The sequence below is a fragment of the Ixodes scapularis genome, unplaced genomic scaffold, assembly GCF_016920785.2.
Source record: "Ixodes scapularis isolate PalLabHiFi unplaced genomic scaffold, ASM1692078v2 PGA_scaffold2__306_contigs__length_199485367, whole genome shotgun sequence".
Taxonomy (NCBI): domain Eukaryota; kingdom Metazoa; phylum Arthropoda; class Arachnida; order Ixodida; family Ixodidae; genus Ixodes; species Ixodes scapularis.
In genome coordinates, this window is record NW_024609857.1 from 120,770,499 (window position 1) to 120,788,278 (window position 17,780).

At 45.5% G+C, this 17,780-nt stretch overlaps 1 protein-coding gene across 1 annotated transcript in view; it reads left to right on the forward strand.

Moving 5' to 3' along the window:
- LOC8030411 (zinc finger protein 64) overlaps nucleotides 1–17,780 on the forward strand; it is a 45,045-nt gene that overhangs the window by 13,063 nt on the left and 14,202 nt on the right. The window contains exons 4-6 of the mRNA XM_040215658.3: nucleotides 1,791–2,003; nucleotides 10,905–10,977; nucleotides 14,464–14,666. Coding sequence (XP_040071592.2) covers nucleotides 1,791–2,003; nucleotides 10,905–10,977; nucleotides 14,464–14,666 — 489 coding nt within the window. The remainder of the gene's footprint in view (nucleotides 1–1,790; nucleotides 2,004–10,904; nucleotides 10,978–14,463; nucleotides 14,667–17,780) is intronic.

The window sequence follows — 17,780 nt, forward strand, 5'->3', positions numbered from 1 at the left end:
CGAATGTACCTCACTACTTGAATTCAAATGAAACCGTCCGCCGGTCTTTCGAAGTTCGACGAACGTCGAACTTTATCCCTAAAAGTTCGAAGTTCGTCGAACTTCTGACTTTTCAGGATTCGAAAGTTCGAAACTTTTCGATTTCTCTTGATAAATAAGTTCGAAAGTTCGAAATTCATCGAATTTTTTGGTCAGTCAAGTTCGGAAGTTCGACAAGCATCGAACTTTGCAGAGCAATAAGTTCGAAAGTTCGAAAAAGATCGAATTATTTGGCGTAATAAGTTCGACGGTTCGAAAAGCGTCGAACTTCTCAGCTTAACAAGTTCGAAAATTCGACTTCTGTCGAATTTCACGATATAGACAATTCGAAAAATCGAAATCTTTCGAACCTTTCGAACCGCTTGATTCGATCATCGAAACTTCGATTCGAAAAAAGTTCGCGGCATCCCTAGTTGCTTCATAAGAAGGTGAAGAGAAGCCCCCACACCCACAAAGCTCTCAGTTATTGGCACTTTCCTGCTCTCTAACATTTGCTCCTCTAAGGTGCAACGAGGGGAGGGCTTTGTGGGAGGGGCTCGTAGTGCTACTCTTATCCCGTTTACTGTCAATGACGAGATATCTCATCACGTCGACTCCTGGCGGCAACTGCCGGGGACGAAATGACTCGTCTTGGCACTTCCTGTCGGATAAAGAGCGTGTCTGCAAAGTTCTTTTCGGGAGCTCATCAATTCACCTGGTATTCGGTGCTCTGCGCATGCTACTCTGAAACATTTCTAGCTTTTTTCTGGTTTAATCAATGCAATGCGGTGTTATTTTATCTGTTGGAAAGCAATGTTGCATTTTAAAAATGTATTATTTCCCACGTCCAACCACAACGAGGGTGAATGAAGAGCAATGTCTTGTTCACAACAAGTGCGGTGCCGATGCACTTTTAGTGCTGCTTAATTGACTCCGTCGGATGTAGGGCGAATAAGCAGGACAACATTTTTCCGTTTGATTCTAAGTGACGATAAATGGCTCCTATACGACGACAGTGAAGATGACCTTGGCTTGACTGAGTGCTCCAGTAATGAAAGTGCAACGGACCCTGTGAAACGGGCTCAAAGCTAAACTGGTTATGAACAATCTAGCCTGTAGCTTGAGATTGAAATTTTGGGTGCCCATTTGCACCCGAGGCGGCCTATCCACGGCTCAGGAGCCTCATACGGCCCTTTGGGGGTTCAAGTGTGGCTCGTGGCTCCCTAGTAGACCTACGCTCCTGCCGTGGATAGATCAAGATCAAAACTAAAGACGGAAAGAAATAAAGGCAGCTTGCGTTTTGTCCGCTTTGTGCCATCGTGCGCACGTCGGACAAGGTTTTACAAATGGGGACTCGCAACGAGGAAACACACCGGGCAATCGCTTTACTTGCAGAATTCATTGTGGTCACTGAGCAGAAAAAAAAACATTTTTCAACAGAGCCACACTTCCCTTTTAGTTGCAGCTCTTCACTTAAAATATTTACTTTTTATGGCTCGTTGAATAAGTCTGTCTGGCCACCTCTCGTTCGGACGAAGAATCAGCATAACACCTCGTATACGTAATGCAATCATTTTTGGGGCTGCCTGAAAATCAAAATATGGGTTGCCAGGACTGTTTTGATCGGAAAAAAATGCCCTTAGGCGATATGTGATGACATAAAGTTCCTCTGTTTTGAAGCATTTTCTGTAAAATCAGCCGGCAGCTGGTGGATTGACCTGCAACAGACTATACAGTCCACCATTTTTTGCGGCCATCCGTCATTCCTGCAGAGTCAAGGGACCAGCAGCCGCTGCTGCGGTGCCCCGAGCCGGGCTGCCCGTTTGGGAGCCGCTATGCCAAGGACCTGGTGCGACACGGCCGCACCCACAGCGGGGAGCGCCCCTTTCGGTGCCACCAGTGCGCCCGCTCTTTCGGCCGCTCGGACAAGCTCAGGGCACACCTGCGCAGGCACTCGGGGGAGCGGCCCTTCCGCTGCGACCAGTGTGAGTACCCCCTGTTTGTCTCCAGACCGCTTGGCCCCGCTTGATGTAACAGCCGCGTTCCAGAATTTACTCAGTCTCTACCCAGAGTAAAGGTTTTGTACCATTCGAAAACCTACTTGTGTCCAGCGTCGATCTACCTGTGTTATCATGTGATTTGATATCATGTGATGTATCATGTGATTTTATGTGATGCAGGGTCTGTCCAAAAAGTATTGTGACTACACTAATAAAGGGCATGATTGCAGATATACGTAAAATGAGTTAAAATTCCTCAAAAGGAGATCCTTCTGCGTCCACGCACCATTGCCAGCACTTCTTCCATGCATGGTACGCCCCCTAGAAGTCTGCAACCGGAGAATCTCATTTGGGCACTGCGTCAAAGCCATTTGCACTCTTTTCACCGTCCCATGCTGGTGTCTTTTCTGGCGTTCTTTCATCCGAGGGAAGTGGAAGAAGTCGGGCGGAGCCAGGTCTGGACTGTGGGGAGGCTGAGGCAGCATTGCCACGTTGTGCTTTGCCAGAAACTCCCTTACGCAAAGTGACGCGTGGCTTGGTGCATTTGGCCGATTCGGCACACACTTTCCTCTGCTGCAAGTCATCTGAAACAATCGAATGCACACTGAATTTCAGTAAATTCAACTTTTCCGCAGTCATTCTCGCACTCGCACGTCGACCAGAGTTCAAAAGTTGTTTCGCTTTTGCCACATTTTCCTCATTTCGGCTTGTCGACCGACGTCTTCCGCTTTGTTCCTCCTCGACATCCTCCCTTTTTTCTACTTTTTGTGCCAGTTGAAAACTTGTTTTTTTTTATGTGGAACCCTCCCCATAAGCTTCACACATCGTGGCTAGTGTCTCAGCATCGGATTTTATCGGTTTCGCAGAAAGCTTGACCGCATACTGCCATTCGATCGTGCACCGCATCGTGATTCTCGACGATGCAACAAAACAACTGCTTACTCTGGGCACAATCCGCACTCGAGAAAGGCTCAGAGGCAACTGAGCCGCATCGTGTCGTGTGCCTGGAATCCCCCATCAATGTCCCTGCCTAGGGAGGCCACCCTGCACCCAGTCCCCTTCGCTAGCAAAAATCAGTCCCAAACACTTTACGGACAGACCCTGTATATCATGTGGCAGTAACTTAGATCTACTCAAGTAAGATTTGGAGCACAGCCAACATTACCATGCTCAGTTTCAGCTCATGGTGTACGATAGTGAACACAGCTGGCTAGCTGACATTGGCTGACACAGCTCACATTGGCGAGCTCTGTGGTGTCGTCTGCTTCGCTCCTGGCAGTTGACCAAATGGCGGTGCGTCATAAACTGGAAGAATCGGTGGACCTCCAAGAGGAATCACAAAGTTTGATTCCTCTTGGAGAGCATGTGGCACTTGGAGTGTGGAACGGCCATTGCTCCCATGTTATTGATAACTGTGTCTGTGGCAGCACCAAAACGGACGCCGCGAGCCATCGGAGCCAACGCATGGGTCGGAGCGTGTCACGTGACCCACCGGTTTGGTGGAGTTAGGCGCAGAACTTGAAGTCACGTGGCACGTGCGGAGTGCTGGATTGGCTAACGTGGCTTGTACTAGCGCATTACATTTTTTAACATTTCGGAAATATGGGTTCAAAAGGTTCGACCCGTTCTCGAATGGTCGCAGATCGAAACATTGAGCATCGTATCTTGGAAATTTGTTCTTGGACTTGAAAATAGATTATTGAAAATGTTGCAGGTGACATGTATTCACCATAAAAACTAACTGTTTAACAGACCTTTTTGCTGTTATTTGCATCCAAACCACATCTTTGTTCCTCTCATTGTACAGCATACGAGAGTGATGTCTAAAAACATTAAAAAAGACAAGCAAATCTGGCACGGAAACGAATACCCTATTTTATTACAAACTCCGGGAATCTCATTGAATCCTGCTAAAGCGTGATACCAACAAACAACAGTGAAAGAGTAATGCATCAGCTATCAGTGAAGTGGGGCATTGCCCTGAGCGACATTGTAAGGCAGGCATTTTGCTTTCTGCGAGTAGCTGCATGTACGGAAATACCTGGAACATACAATTCCACCAAAGTATATAGCAGTGTTACGGCATTTTTCATTCTGTAGGTCGCTTTTTCTATAAACAGCTGTTTTAACAAAAAAGTTTTACGGAAGTCACACCTTTGTGTATGTGCACATCTTTGTACTGCCGGCGGGGTCGCTGCAGCTGCAAGCTTATGCCGCCATGCTTCAAGCTATCTTCAAACTGCTGAAAGAGCAGGCCATTAAAGGGTGCTTCACTGTTTCTCGTTTGTTTTGAATGTTCATACTGCTAATGTCTCGCACAGTTAACCCCTTGCCTGCTCATTTTTTCTTTAAGGAATGTACTGCAAAACTTTATTTTAAACGGGCAATTTGCATCAAAATAAGACAAGCATATCCTCGACTTCCAGGTGTGGTATCTTGCTCTAAATCAGGAGTTATAATCTTCTGATCCTCTTCAGTAGTTATTGACAGTGTGATAGCACTGAAAACAATAAGGAAGGTGGAGTGCCACCCTAATGGGAGTGATAAAGACAATTTGCATCGCTTTCACCACTCCCATCTCCGTCTGTCGAACTATCTCATTCCGAGTAATCAAAAAGGCTGCAAGATTTGTCGTCAGATATGCCTGAGCATTCACTAATTCACAAAGAAGTTTTTGGATCTTTTTGTCGTCTAAAGTGGTCCTCCGTGCCGAAACCATGTTTTGGTGCAAAGGCTTACCCAGCGTGTGCTATCTTTTTTTGGGGGGGGGCTCATTGGAGAGTTTTTTTTTTGTCAAACAGCAGCACAAACGAGCAAAGAAGCCAAGGTAAGTAGAGCAACAAGGGTGGTGCTGTCATCTGCCGGAGAGCGCACTAAACAAGCGCCGAAAGCTAAACACGAGTCACACTCATTATTACTAGGCAAGGGGTTAAAGGGGTGATGCAACTATTGTAACTTCAGAAGAATTTGCAGTTTTTAATTTTGACATTGTTTATCTTGCCAAAAGGGATGGAGAAACCGCCTCATTCTTTTAAAATATGGCGATTCTGTTGTGTAATAGCGAAACAAAGAACGGGAATATTTCGCAAATTGCACCCATGGGGTGGCAGCTGTGGGAACTAAGGCTGCCACCCCATGGCTTTTAGAGCGCAGCTCTTAGGCGCCCATTTCCGGCTTGAGCGGCGTCGCCGTCATCAAGGTCATCAAAAGGTCACGGGACCCCCAAGCTCACGTGACCCCTCCAGGTCACCCCAAGGTCATGTGACCTGGAGGGGTCACGTGACCCCTCCAAGTCACGTGGCCCCTCCAGGCCACGTGACCCACTGAGGTAACGTGACCCCTCCCAAGGTCACCTCAAGGTCACGTGACCCCCAAGGTGACCTCCACGTGACCCCCTGAAGGTCACGTGACCCCCAGGTCACGCCTCCCCGAGGTCACGTGACCCCCCCCCCCGAAGTCACGTGACCCCCCCCTTCCCAAGGTCACGTGACCCTCCGGAGCATATTAAAGAATGAGGGGAGGAGGAGAAGGAGGAGGGGTCTACTCTCCCCTCAGTACCCTTCCCTCCTCCTCCTCAAGAGCTGCGCTCCAATTCGGTGTTACAGGGAGTTGTAAACGGCTTTCACTTTTTAGAGCGCAGCTCTTAGGCGCCCGTTTCCGGCTTAAGCGGCGTCGCCGTCGGCGTAATCAAGGTCACGTGACCCCCAGGTCGTGACCCCCCCCCCCAAGGTCGTGTGACCCCCGAGGTCACGTGGCCCCCCCCCCTTCCCCTCTCCCCGAGGTCACGTGACCCCCTCCCTCAAGGTCAGGTGACCCCCCGGAGCATATTAAAGAATGGGGGGAGGAGGAGGAGGTAGGGGTCTACCCTCCCCTCAGTACCCTTCCCTCCTCCTCCTCAAGAGCTGTGCTCCATTTCGGCGTTACAGGGAGTTGTAAACGGCTTTCACTTTTTATTTTATAAATTTATAAAATGCCACCCCATGGCATTATATAAATTTTGTCGTTTCAACATTAGTAAATGCATCAAAAAGCTCATATCATCGACAAAGTTGTACTAGTATGTTCAGTTTTAGTGGTGCCATTTCCCCGAGGTGAAAAAAACTATTCCACCCTTGAGCCTCATCTTGTTGCTACTACGTCAGTCTAACTTCCCTACAATGAAGCAAGCACTTTCTCCCCCTTCCCTTCCCCCTTTCTCTCCCTCTCCACATTGCTCAGACCAATCTTTAAAGGGGTACTCCACCAATCTTATGGTAGACTTCAATTTGGCTGGAAATTTGCAGACCACATCAATAACCCTTTGTCAACTGATAACCAAAATATTTTATAAAATAAAAATTTTCCGTGAAGTTATTGAATTTTCAAGTAACGTCGGCCGGGAAGGTTCCAGGAGGCGACTGTCTACTGGCAATAATGAAAAATCCCTACTTTTCCCTACCCGCGTACGTCACGGGTGGGCAGGCAGACGAGCGACTCGGGCAGCTGCGAAGTGGCTTTCTGAACTCCAGCGATCGAGATTATTTTTTCGCAGCTTCAAGGTTGAGAGTTCCTTTGCATTAGGTAGCAATCTGTGGTCCGTTATAGATTGTAGAAACAGTGCCGGGAAAAAGCTTCTTTTTTACCCTTGTTTTTGTGCACGCGAGAAACAAAATGTGCTCCCAGGCAGCAATGGAGGCCAGCCACGTCAAGGTGCTTTAGCGCGAGCTGTGTGTCGAGAGAACTAGAGTGTCACGCGAAACATTTTCACTTTTGCTCGGAATGCTTTATAGCCGCGTGCTGCGAGTTGAGTATACTTCAGCAGCTGGAACAGCTTCAAGAGCGGCAAACGCAAACTCAAACTCAAGCCGGCTGTGACCACTACGACAGACATCTAAAGAAGAGCGCTGATAATATAGAGAAAAATAGTAGATAATCTAACTCTATTGTCGACATTTTGCACAGTCACATTTGTTGTTCACAATTGCTTCAGTGATTTTTTAAAATTTTTTATAAACACTTTCTGTTTTGGATGTCAAATCTAGCTCGGGCTACTCTCGGAGTTCCACTCACGCGGCCGATTCGTTGAAGACGAGAAGTGAAACGTCTAAACAAAGTTCAAGTCTGAATTTAGACACGACTTTCGACATATTGCTATTTCTGTCTGCTATTACAGAGGTCTACGGAGCAGGTGTTGAACTCCATTAATATACGATATAGCCTTTGCCTGGTTTGTCAAACGGTTGGCGTGCAATATTCTCTGCAGAAGGAGTGATGAAAACGTCCTTAATTTATTCTATTGCAAAGAAATTTTATACAGGGCTGAAAAGGTTTTTTTTAAACCAGGAAAATATTAATGTCGTTGAGGGGCAGCATGCAAATTTACAGCTGATGGAAACTGTGCTAAACCAAAACTTAATTTTAAAAAGAAAAAATCTTGTATAGAATTACCCCCTTCCTATGTGCGCTCGTGGATGGGTGCTTGAACGTGTTGCATTCTACTCCAAAAGTTAATTAAAAAAAAAAAAAAAAATGTGTGCACATTTTTTTTAGTAACATTTGTTAACTTATTTTGAATTAAAAGTTTTATGATGTCTTTCTGTACCTTACGCATTATTGTATCTTCAAGCAAATATTCTTTATTTGAAGATGAACAGTGTATTTGTGCATTTTATACATATTGTAAAATCCCGAGAGTTGCCCCACCACCGAAAAGTAACCCACCCCAATTCTTGGCTTGGTTTGCTATTTTCTTTTAAACACTGAAAGATAGCTCACTCCTTGTAATCAGTGTTGGGATCAATGATGACCTTGGCATAAATGTGTCTAGTTAGCTATGGCGGGATATAAGCAAACATTGATGACTGGGAAGTTCAGAAGTCTTTGCTTAATTGCCCCTTGCCGAGATAGCAAGCTTGACAAAAGCATGATCTAAAAATATTTTTTTTTCAGCTTTCCTTGATTGTACACCAAAAGTTGGCCCACTCCTTATTTTCACCCAATTTTTCCTCGATTTTAGGTGGGCTATCTCACGGGATTTTACGCTATTCCATTGCACCTTGATGTTTGGCTTGGTGGTTGCAGAGTTCTTTTAATTGTCGTTTTAACACAATCTTCATGACCAGTAACCTGCCATCTGATCTACACGAAAGCAGTTCATTCCATTCTATACATTTCATTGTTTACGAGAATCACGGTCTACATGTGTTAGGTCCCAGCCCAGCACGCACACGTTCGTCGCTTTGGAAGGCGAGCAATGTACGCACCACACGCACGACTGCTGGAAATGGCATTGGCCAGAAGTGCTTTTCAGAAATGGTCTATATTATTTATGCCACAAGAGTTGTTACACGTGCTGGCACTTGCAGCGGTAACTTTTCTAAAGAATATCTAAACCAGATGGCACGTTCCCTCTGGTTATACGAGCGTGGGACTTCTGTACCCACATTCCGAGCATTTTCCGTGGTGCTTTGGCAATTTGTCATAAAATGTATTTCATGACTCTTCGACCTTTCTTCGCCAGCCGTCTTCTAAAAGAGAACCGATTTACTAGCGATATCGCGAAACTAGCGGGCCGCAGCTTGGGCATGCCGAGTTGCAAAGACAGTGTTATCAAAATTCCAATTGTTCCCTTCTTTTTTTTTACTTTCTTATAGTTCAGCACGTAGGCCAAGGTCATACTTTGTGTAAATATAGATAATTATCAACTTCAAATAGCACGAACGCTCAGGTCTTCTTGCTGTTTGACGCGAGAAAGGCGGGCGCAAGTGTACCCGATCGCCGGCCGCGCGCCTGGCTGCCCGCTTGTGACGTCACGCTTTTGTGGTGGGGAAAACTGGGGGAAAACTAGGGAGAACAATGTTTCAGTTTCGGCAGCAAACAAAGAATCACTTTTTTTTATTTAACTAGAGTGAATATTGGAGGACAAGATAGCATTTCGGAATCAGGAAGCCATATATATATCCGCATTCAGATTATGCCTTTGAATTAAATAGCTCGAAAAATCGGCGGAGTTCCCCTTTAAGGGGGAACACTGGCTAGAGGTCGAACTTCTGAACTACTCAAGTGACAGGTATGAAATTTGCAGGGGAGATTTAACTTCAGATGAAGCTGTACTGTACAAACTTTCAGCTCTCTAGATTAACTCCACCTACCTCCATAAGATGTGTCACTCTTTGTTAAAGGGATACTGAACCGAAATTTGGATTTCGCAAAGTAAGGCTGCAGAAGTGCTGAACGGGTCGCTACAAACCCCAAAACATCACTCGTACATCGATATCTCAAACGGATGGCCGTACTTTTGGAAAAGAAGGGCGCGATCAAGCGAGTTCTTTGACATAACTGTCCTCCGGGAGAATTTAAAAATGAGGAGAAGCAGCCTCGCTTCTCTCCTCCTCGCTTCGGTTCACCAGCTTGACGGGACGTAGCGAATAGGAGAGAGAATGGGAATCGTGATGTGCCTTGTTTCGTCGGCCTCGTAGGCCGGGTTTAATCGCACACTTTTTTTCCAAGAAATACGGCGATCCGTTAGATATATTGCCGTATGAGTAATATTTTTTGGTTTCGCAGCTTCCCAGCTATCCGCCCGGTCTTGTTTAGTGAGCTCAAAATTTCGGTTCAGTATCCCTTTAAGAAATCTATGATGTGCAAACGAAGCCACTAAGCATCATTTTAACTGGTTGAATATTAAGTGGGGGATATGGGACTTCGGGCTATCTAGTTTTTATAACTCAAATGTAAATATTTCGGGAAGAGTGATTACCTCAAAATATGAGATGCATATCTGGCCTATGTAAATTTTTGAAAACATAGCTTTTTCTCAATGAGGACTCTAACCTAAAACAAAATAAAGTAGATAGCCCGATTCCCCAGTAAATTTCAGTTCGGAAACATCTTGATTGTGGTATCAGAATAAGTTTACCTTTGAACAAAAGATTCCTTCGTATGAAATTTACAGCAAAAGGTGGAACTGAAGAAACTGCATTCAAACATTGAACTCCTTTACTTCGTTACTGCCTCACAATGTGTTAAAAATATTTCATATCAACTTAACTATTTGGCACATGAATATGAAATTAAATGTAAGGGTGTATAATTAGTTTCTAAAACTAAAAACCTCAAAATTGAAAAATGAACTTTTTCAAAACATTTTGAAACTTAGGCCCATGTCGCCCCTTAAGGTCACCATGTGAATCGCAAGCAGAAGCCGCGTGCGCTGGAGGCTTTGAAAGAGCAGCCACCCGGTTTCTTTGTGTCCCCAGTGCACCCGGTAACATGTCACTGTGCACGTGACTCGGGAGACGTTGTAAGAGTTTAGAGAGGTTCGGAGGCACCCAAAAATTCAATTGTTTGACAGTTTTTAGGAAAGAACTAACACATGCGGAAAACATTGGCTTTTAATCCTTTAATCCAGACGTGACACGGAACAACTACCACAATTATTTGACCAAAGTCCAAACATTGTTGCACAGCCTCTTTAAGGCCCATTCTTACATATAAAATAAAGTCGCACCTTTCTGTAATACGCTTTGACGGAAATTCTTGAAAAACACCATGACACTGGGAAATAAAGTATGCATCCTAGACAAATAAAAAGCAGGCAGCTTGATGGCAGGCACCAACCATTCATTTTATCTAAACTTTCCTTAGCTGGAAAAAGACATAGCAATCAGAAAGCCAATCGATAAAGAGAATATGCATAATCACACCTCATACTTATAATAAGTGGGGTTTTTGACTGCTTTATATAGGAATGTCCCATTAAATCATAATTTAGTTGAAATTAAGTTTGCAGGCATCTCTCGATTGTCTCTCTTTTTTTATGTCTTCACGAATTTGCTTGTTTCTGAATGTTTTCAAGTGGCACTGTTTGGATGGCCTGTCTCTAACCGTGACTGCTGGTGTTTGCAGGTGACTATGCAGCCACGGACAATGGGATGCTAAAGATCCACCAACGGATCCACAGTGGAGAGAAACCCTTCAAGTGAGTTTTACTGAGATCAACAATAACTGCCGACTCACAGCTTGATGGATTTTGGTAGCCAAGGGTGCATATTAGTTAGCAATTGTCCCCAGAGAAAAGTCTTTCAGACATTTCCGATGTCCCTCTAGTGTAGTTAACCCCTTGACTGGGGAGCGCGTCTTTAGACACGCCCGATGTCCTCTCCAGCGTAGTTAACCCCTTAACTGCACAGTGTGTCTATAGACGTGCTACGCTTCTTTTGAACAGAGGAAGCGTGCAGTGAAATGCGTGGCAATCTTTGCCGGAGGATATACGTGTTGCCATCTATGGAACATGATGCCAAACACACTTAGGTTTCTTTGCGTTTGCCGGCTAGCAAAATAATTTAATTGCTTTGGTGGAAATATGTGTTCTGTTCTTGTTCTTGGTTAGGGATGGTCGGAAGCGGCACAAAACTTTGACGGATGTGAAAATGACGGCATTGTTCTAGCAACATGACCACAGTGACTTGAACACAGGTACATGCTCGGTGACAGTGAAACAGGGTTGGGCAGAAATACTCAAAAATGTATTTGGAGATACAAATACTGGGATACTTTAAAATAGTACCTAAAATACTGATACTGAAATATATCTGTAAAAGTGTATCGGCGATACATATCGGAAATACATTTTAAATAGAGGCAAAAAGTATTTGGAAATACAAATACAGGAATACATTTTAGGGAGGGCAGAAATACAAATACAGAAATACTGGTACTGCAATACATTTTTAAAATTTATTTGAGATCAAATTAGATGAAGCTTGGAGTTGGAAGTGGAAGTTTTTGATCCTGAAATTACTTTCCCGTAGGCTTGGCACTTTGCCTTGAAGGTAGTGATTTTGGACGACGAGGAGTCCTCAATGGGCTCGGAAGAACGTTCCATCAAGGACTGACCGTGGTCCCTTCCCTGACATCCTGTCTGTCTTACGAGGGATGCGGAAAGACTTCGCCCTCTAAATAAATTCTCTGTCATCCTAAATCCCATCAAAACGTCACCACGCCCCTGTCAACATTTATCACATGACGTCACGGTGGAATGAACTGGTATTCTTTATCTGTAGGTGTGGCCTTGAACAGGAAACTTGACCACGCTGCTGTATGAAACGACAATACATACTTCCGTTGTAGGTTACGTCGTTGAATATCGTGCGGGATTTTTGAGAATGGTGGACCACCTGAAGCATCCTGGAACTCATGTCTTATCTTCTGTTACGGTTGAAAAAACGATACGGTGGCATCCCTGTTGTGAAGGTCCTTCCTGCTGACCCTCCGCCACTAACGCATGGATGGCAGTCATCAAGTTTTTCCTTGCATACTCCAAATAGAGACCTCGTGGATTGCGACCTGATATTGCCGGCAGAGGTGCGAGCTCTCCAAGAGACAGCGCGCTCAAGACGAGTCGCAGGTGTACGAGTCGCAGGTGACCTCCTTCCTGGGTTTCGGATCACCAGAGCAGTGGATCACTTTCACGTCGGCAGATGACATACCCTTGAGCCATGCAATGTTACTCGCGCAGCCGCAGGCGCATTCGGATATGCGTTGAACTTCACTGCGTGAGTCATCCTACTATCTCAAGTCAACCACCGCCAGGCTCGTGCTGCAACGGACTGTGACTCAGCTTTGCCGGATGGGTGTACTGTGTACGCTATGGCAAGAGAGACGGTTAACAGCGGGCTATGGATGCCCGCAAACAATGACTCAAGAAACCCCTACCTAAGGACCTGTGGCACAAGGTGCTCTGACTCCACTCCTGGCACGCCACCTGGTTCGAGTCCCCGCCGCTGTGCAACAGTTCTCAGAAGAGAGAAGAGAACGCATAGAAAAAGAGTTTGGAGAATCGAAAGGAACCTTGGTCAGCATGGTAACAATGTCTAGCATCTACTTGACCCTGGTGCCCTCAAAAGTTAAAAAAAAAAAGCGTTCAGATTTTTTTTTTTTGAGGGGGGGCGGGGGGGAGTATTTCTAAAGAAATGTAACGAAATACATTTCACCGTGATTGTATCGCGATACAAAGGAACATTCAAAATGTATTTCGATACAGAAATACAGATACTGGTGAAAAAAACGTATCGCGATACAGAAATACAGATACGAAATGTATTCCTGAAAAACTATCGCGATACATTTGTATCGCGATACTGCCCAACCCTGCAGTGAAACTTCGGGAGTATTCAGTAGCCAAGCCTGGAAATATATTTTTCTCCAGATTCACTTACAAAAACATCCGTATTCATGACACATCAAAAGAAAAATAAACATTTAAGAATGAAAAGCGTCCCCCTTTCTCTGTACTTCAACACAAAAAAAAATACATGTTATACCTTCGCATTAAAAAAAATCATAATTTTAGCGAAAACAACTTTCAAGCTTTTGTAGTGAAAAAACTGCCCTAGGCATGGTCACACACCCAGAAATGACTTCCCAGTTAAAGGGATAATGTTTTTGCAGACTCCTCAGCTCCAACCCAGGGTAGCAAAGGGCTCCCCAAGGGCAGTAGGAAACATGCAGTGCATGTCGCACTGTGTTACGCACTGTTACCACTGCTTTTGCTACGATGGTGCGGGAAAGGGACTAATTGTTTGGGTGTGGTACCATCTTGGAAGGCCCACCGACAGGTCATGTTGGAAACTACAAGTTAGTGTTTGGCATTCTTTCAAGCTAGCCTAGTTAGTCCACTGACAGATTGACACGAATGAGAAAAGTAGATAAATGTGAAACAAGAAATAAATGTTTAGTAGGCAAACTTATGCTTAAAACTAAAACAAGAGAGGTACCACACGTCTTGTGTCGGCGACGAAAGGGTGACACTCTCGAGGTAGCGTGTGATCGCTTCTTTTTGTACGCGTGGGACATTCAGGAAGGTTTTGGACCAGAACACAACGAGAGCCAAGGATGGACTAGAACTTTCCAGAAGAGCAAAGAGGGATAAAAAAAATTTATGGCAAATTGCCAGGCAATTGTGTTGCATACATGAAATATTCTAGTATTACAAACAATTAGCGATACTCTGAGTTTCCGGACGCCTATGTTCACGACGCTTTTCATCGGATATAGTTGAACGCATACTGCGTGCAGACTTAATAGCTGTTCCTAGAATGAAGCGATACTACCACCAACCAGGCCAATAAACCTGTCATCTTACAGAGTCCTCCATACTCTCAAACTTCTCTCCCTCCGTGCTCACAGGCGGTCGAGCCCCTCCTCGCCTACCTCTCTGGTCACGTGACCTCCCGTCAACCAGTCGGTATCGAGCCTCGCGGCCATGCTTTTATTCGGGCTTCACTTTTGTCTGGGCTTTACGAAATGCCTAACACCTATCCATTCAACGTTTCACGTTCGAAAGAACCAGGGTGAAGGAGGTTCGGTCCCCGTTCCAGCATGTGGCAACATCGACAGGTGTTCATTGAACGCCCTTCTTTGAAACTCCTGATGATGTCACGCTGGCTTCCTCGTGCTCCTGCAGGTGCCAGCTGTGCTCTTTCGCCGGCCGCAACTCGAGCCAGCTGTCGGTGCACCTGCGCAGCCACACGGGGGATGCCCCCTTTGCGTGCCCCCTGTGCCCGGCACGCTTCAAGATCAGCTGCGACCTCAAGCGCCACCGGCGGCTACACACGGGGGAGAAGCCCTTCGCCTGCTCGCAGTGCTCCTACCGCTCGGCCGTGCGCAGTGAGTGCCCCGTTGGGATGTAGAACAAGGGTCTTGAACATGCGACTTGCGGACATCGCTGGAATGCGGCCCGCAATGGTCCTGCTGCTGCTAGCCCCGTTCCCATGTCTCGAGCGCTACGTGCGCCATAATAGTTTCATTTCGTCGATTTATTTTCCCTCAAAAGTAGCTCTGCTCTTGTAAGGTATTCACATATTTGCCACAACTCTGCTTTCCTTTATATTGAGTATCGTTTCGTCTTAATTTTTATTTCCTGTATTTTTTTTCATCTTAATCCACCCGTATGACAGCCCTGCTTCTAAGCTATAAGCATGAGCTCTTTGCTAAAAGACACACCTCGGCTGCACAAACTCTTGCTCAGCAGTAGCAACTGCCAGAGGTAAACCTATGATGTCTGGCTTCTAGTCTTCAAGATATACCATTAAAGTACAAGTATTCTAGAAATAAAATTTTTGTACGAAGAGGATGACCCGCTCGCTGACGATGCATTTTTGGCGCCAGTTCATTGGCTCACTCGGATAGTGGCGTCGGCTGTAGTCTTGGTGATAGCGAACCTCCGAAGACAGCACGCACTCTGACGACGCACTTTTGGTGTTTTTTGTCGTTTTCGTGTAGTCGGCGTTGACTCACGAAGGGACCCTAATAATTTGTACGACTTATCAGAGGTTTGCCTTAACAGAAGTGCCCTAATTATCATGCTGAGCATGTCTAAATTGCTCTTGACCAATAAACACAGGATGAAAAGGCCTACAATGAAGAGATACTTAAAAAGGGACATTTATTTGGCTTACCATGCCAAAAGAAGAAAAAAAAATAATGTTTCTCACACCACTAGTGGAGGAACCGATCCATTCGGTGATTTTTGACTGCCTCCTCTGTGCAAATCGGTGTCTGGCGATGAAAGACGACATATGGCCCATGTTCCTGAGAAAACATGGGTCACATGTCATAATTGAACCTTAATCACTGTCGTCACGTCCATCAGACTCCTTGTGCCGTCAAGTGCATTTGAAATTCCGCACTTCTTGAAAGAGCGAGCAACGAGCTTGCGCTGACGCAGTGAAAACCCAGCGCAGCGCATAAAGCGAGTAACCCAATGTCGGCTCGCCAAAGTTCCCATGCTGCAGCTCGATGCTTACGGCAAGGTGCAGTTCACGCCGCTCTTTTACAAAGTTACAGCAAAATGCCGTTCACGTTGCTGTTTTACAAAGTCGCTGAGACTTGCCTCGACGTCGGCGAAGACGCCATTCTTTGGGCTCCTAAAGCTTCTTCTCGTTTTGTTGCTCGTGAACAGAGCTTGCTTTTGTCGTTTCCATCCGCGGATGCTGCCCTCATTTACGGCGAATTGTCGTCTGGCAACACTGTTACCGATGTCTCCTGCAACCAAAAGAACTTTTCTTTCGTAGGCGACCGATGATTGTTTTAACGCCGACGCCATTGCCGAGCCTGACCCTGACTGTGTATGAATGATGGCGCCTTGTACATTGCGATTTTAGTGATGATGATAGCTGTTTTGAGCGCCACATTGCTTCGAAACCAAAACTATGTTAAACAGCGTTAGATCGCACCTCATCGAAGCTGAAAATTTGAAAAAAAATAACTCTTATTATATGCGGGTTTTTACGGTACATCTCACATACACCTCGGCCGGCGCAATTCGCAGCGTCGCCGTCGGTGCAGTGCCATCAAGAAGGGGTCCTACGGAAGTTCGAGCTAACCGAAATGCGCGCGCAAAGCGGTTCGTGTTAAACAGGTTTTTTTTTTGCATTGCGTCTATGGGAAATTAACCAAATGTCAAATACGATATAGCTTCGCCAATACTGGAAACTCCTCCGAAAACCCATAGGAGCGGCGGCGAACGTGACAGTGGCGCCTCTAGCAGACTCGGAGTCTACGGAAACAGTCGACGCAATGGAAAAGTATAGGCTCCGCGACGTCGTCGAGCTTTACGAGCCCCGTTTCGTCACCATAACAGCAGAAACAATTTATTACGGTCAGCCCGCTCGCAAAGCGGAATCCAGTGATCGCAACTGCAACGACAATCGAATAACAACACGCGCATAAACGAAGATAGAGCAGTTTATTTAGCGGTCTCAAACGCCTCTCGGGGGATCACACGCGGTTGAAACGCGTCTGGGAAGCGGAAAAAAGGCGTTTAGCTACTCGAACTACGTCGTAATCATTAAAACATGCAAAAACGACATGTTAATATTACCAGAGCAACCGCACGAGCTGCTGGAGCATAAAAACAAAACAAAAAGTAAGGATAAAAATGTCCGTGCAAACACTTACCGAACTTTGCAGAAAAGATGGTGTCGCCATTCCCGACGAAAATAAAAAGAAACGGGAAAGAGAAGTGAAAAACGGCGAAGAAAACAAAGAAGCTAGCAAAAAACTATTTCAACGACGACGGTCGTTGCGGCGCTTATAGAAAAAAAGACAGAAAAAGAGAAAGCAGCAAATGAATAGCTGGTGGTCGCCACCGGTGTTGCGTTCACTACAAACAAAGCGGAAGCAACAGACGAAACTAATGAAAAAAGAAGAAAGCGTCCCTTTTCTTTTCAGCTGCTTGTTGTACGTTTGTTTATTTGCTTTCGCGGCGTAGGTACGAACTAAAAACAAAGCAGGGGAAATAAATAACGTAGTGCAGCTCACACTGCCCGGTAAAAAAGAGTCGCAGAAATGTTTTGGTCGCAGGCAGCAATCTTCTATACGTGCTAGCAGTGAGTCCCCTTTTTTTTGGTTTCGAATTTCTTTTTCCAGTGACTTTGGCGGGTTGTTCGTTCGGTCGCTTGACGAAGCAGTTTAAAAGTACATTCAAGTACTTGTTGACGTAGGTGTCCGTAGGTTGACGTAGGAAGCAGAAGAAAGATTTTCCACCACATCGCACAAACTTGTTCTTGCAATGGTAGGCAGCACATAGCATGTTTGCCATCTCTAAGTATGCTCTGGTGTATGCTGGAATGCAGCCGGTTGATCAACAAAGGATGACCCGTAGCAGACGTGCCGGTCGGAGTACACAAATAAAATTCGAGTAAAAATGGATAACGAGCTTACACTTCTTTATATATATCTAATAAATATCAAAAAGCACGTATGACGATTTTGGATTAG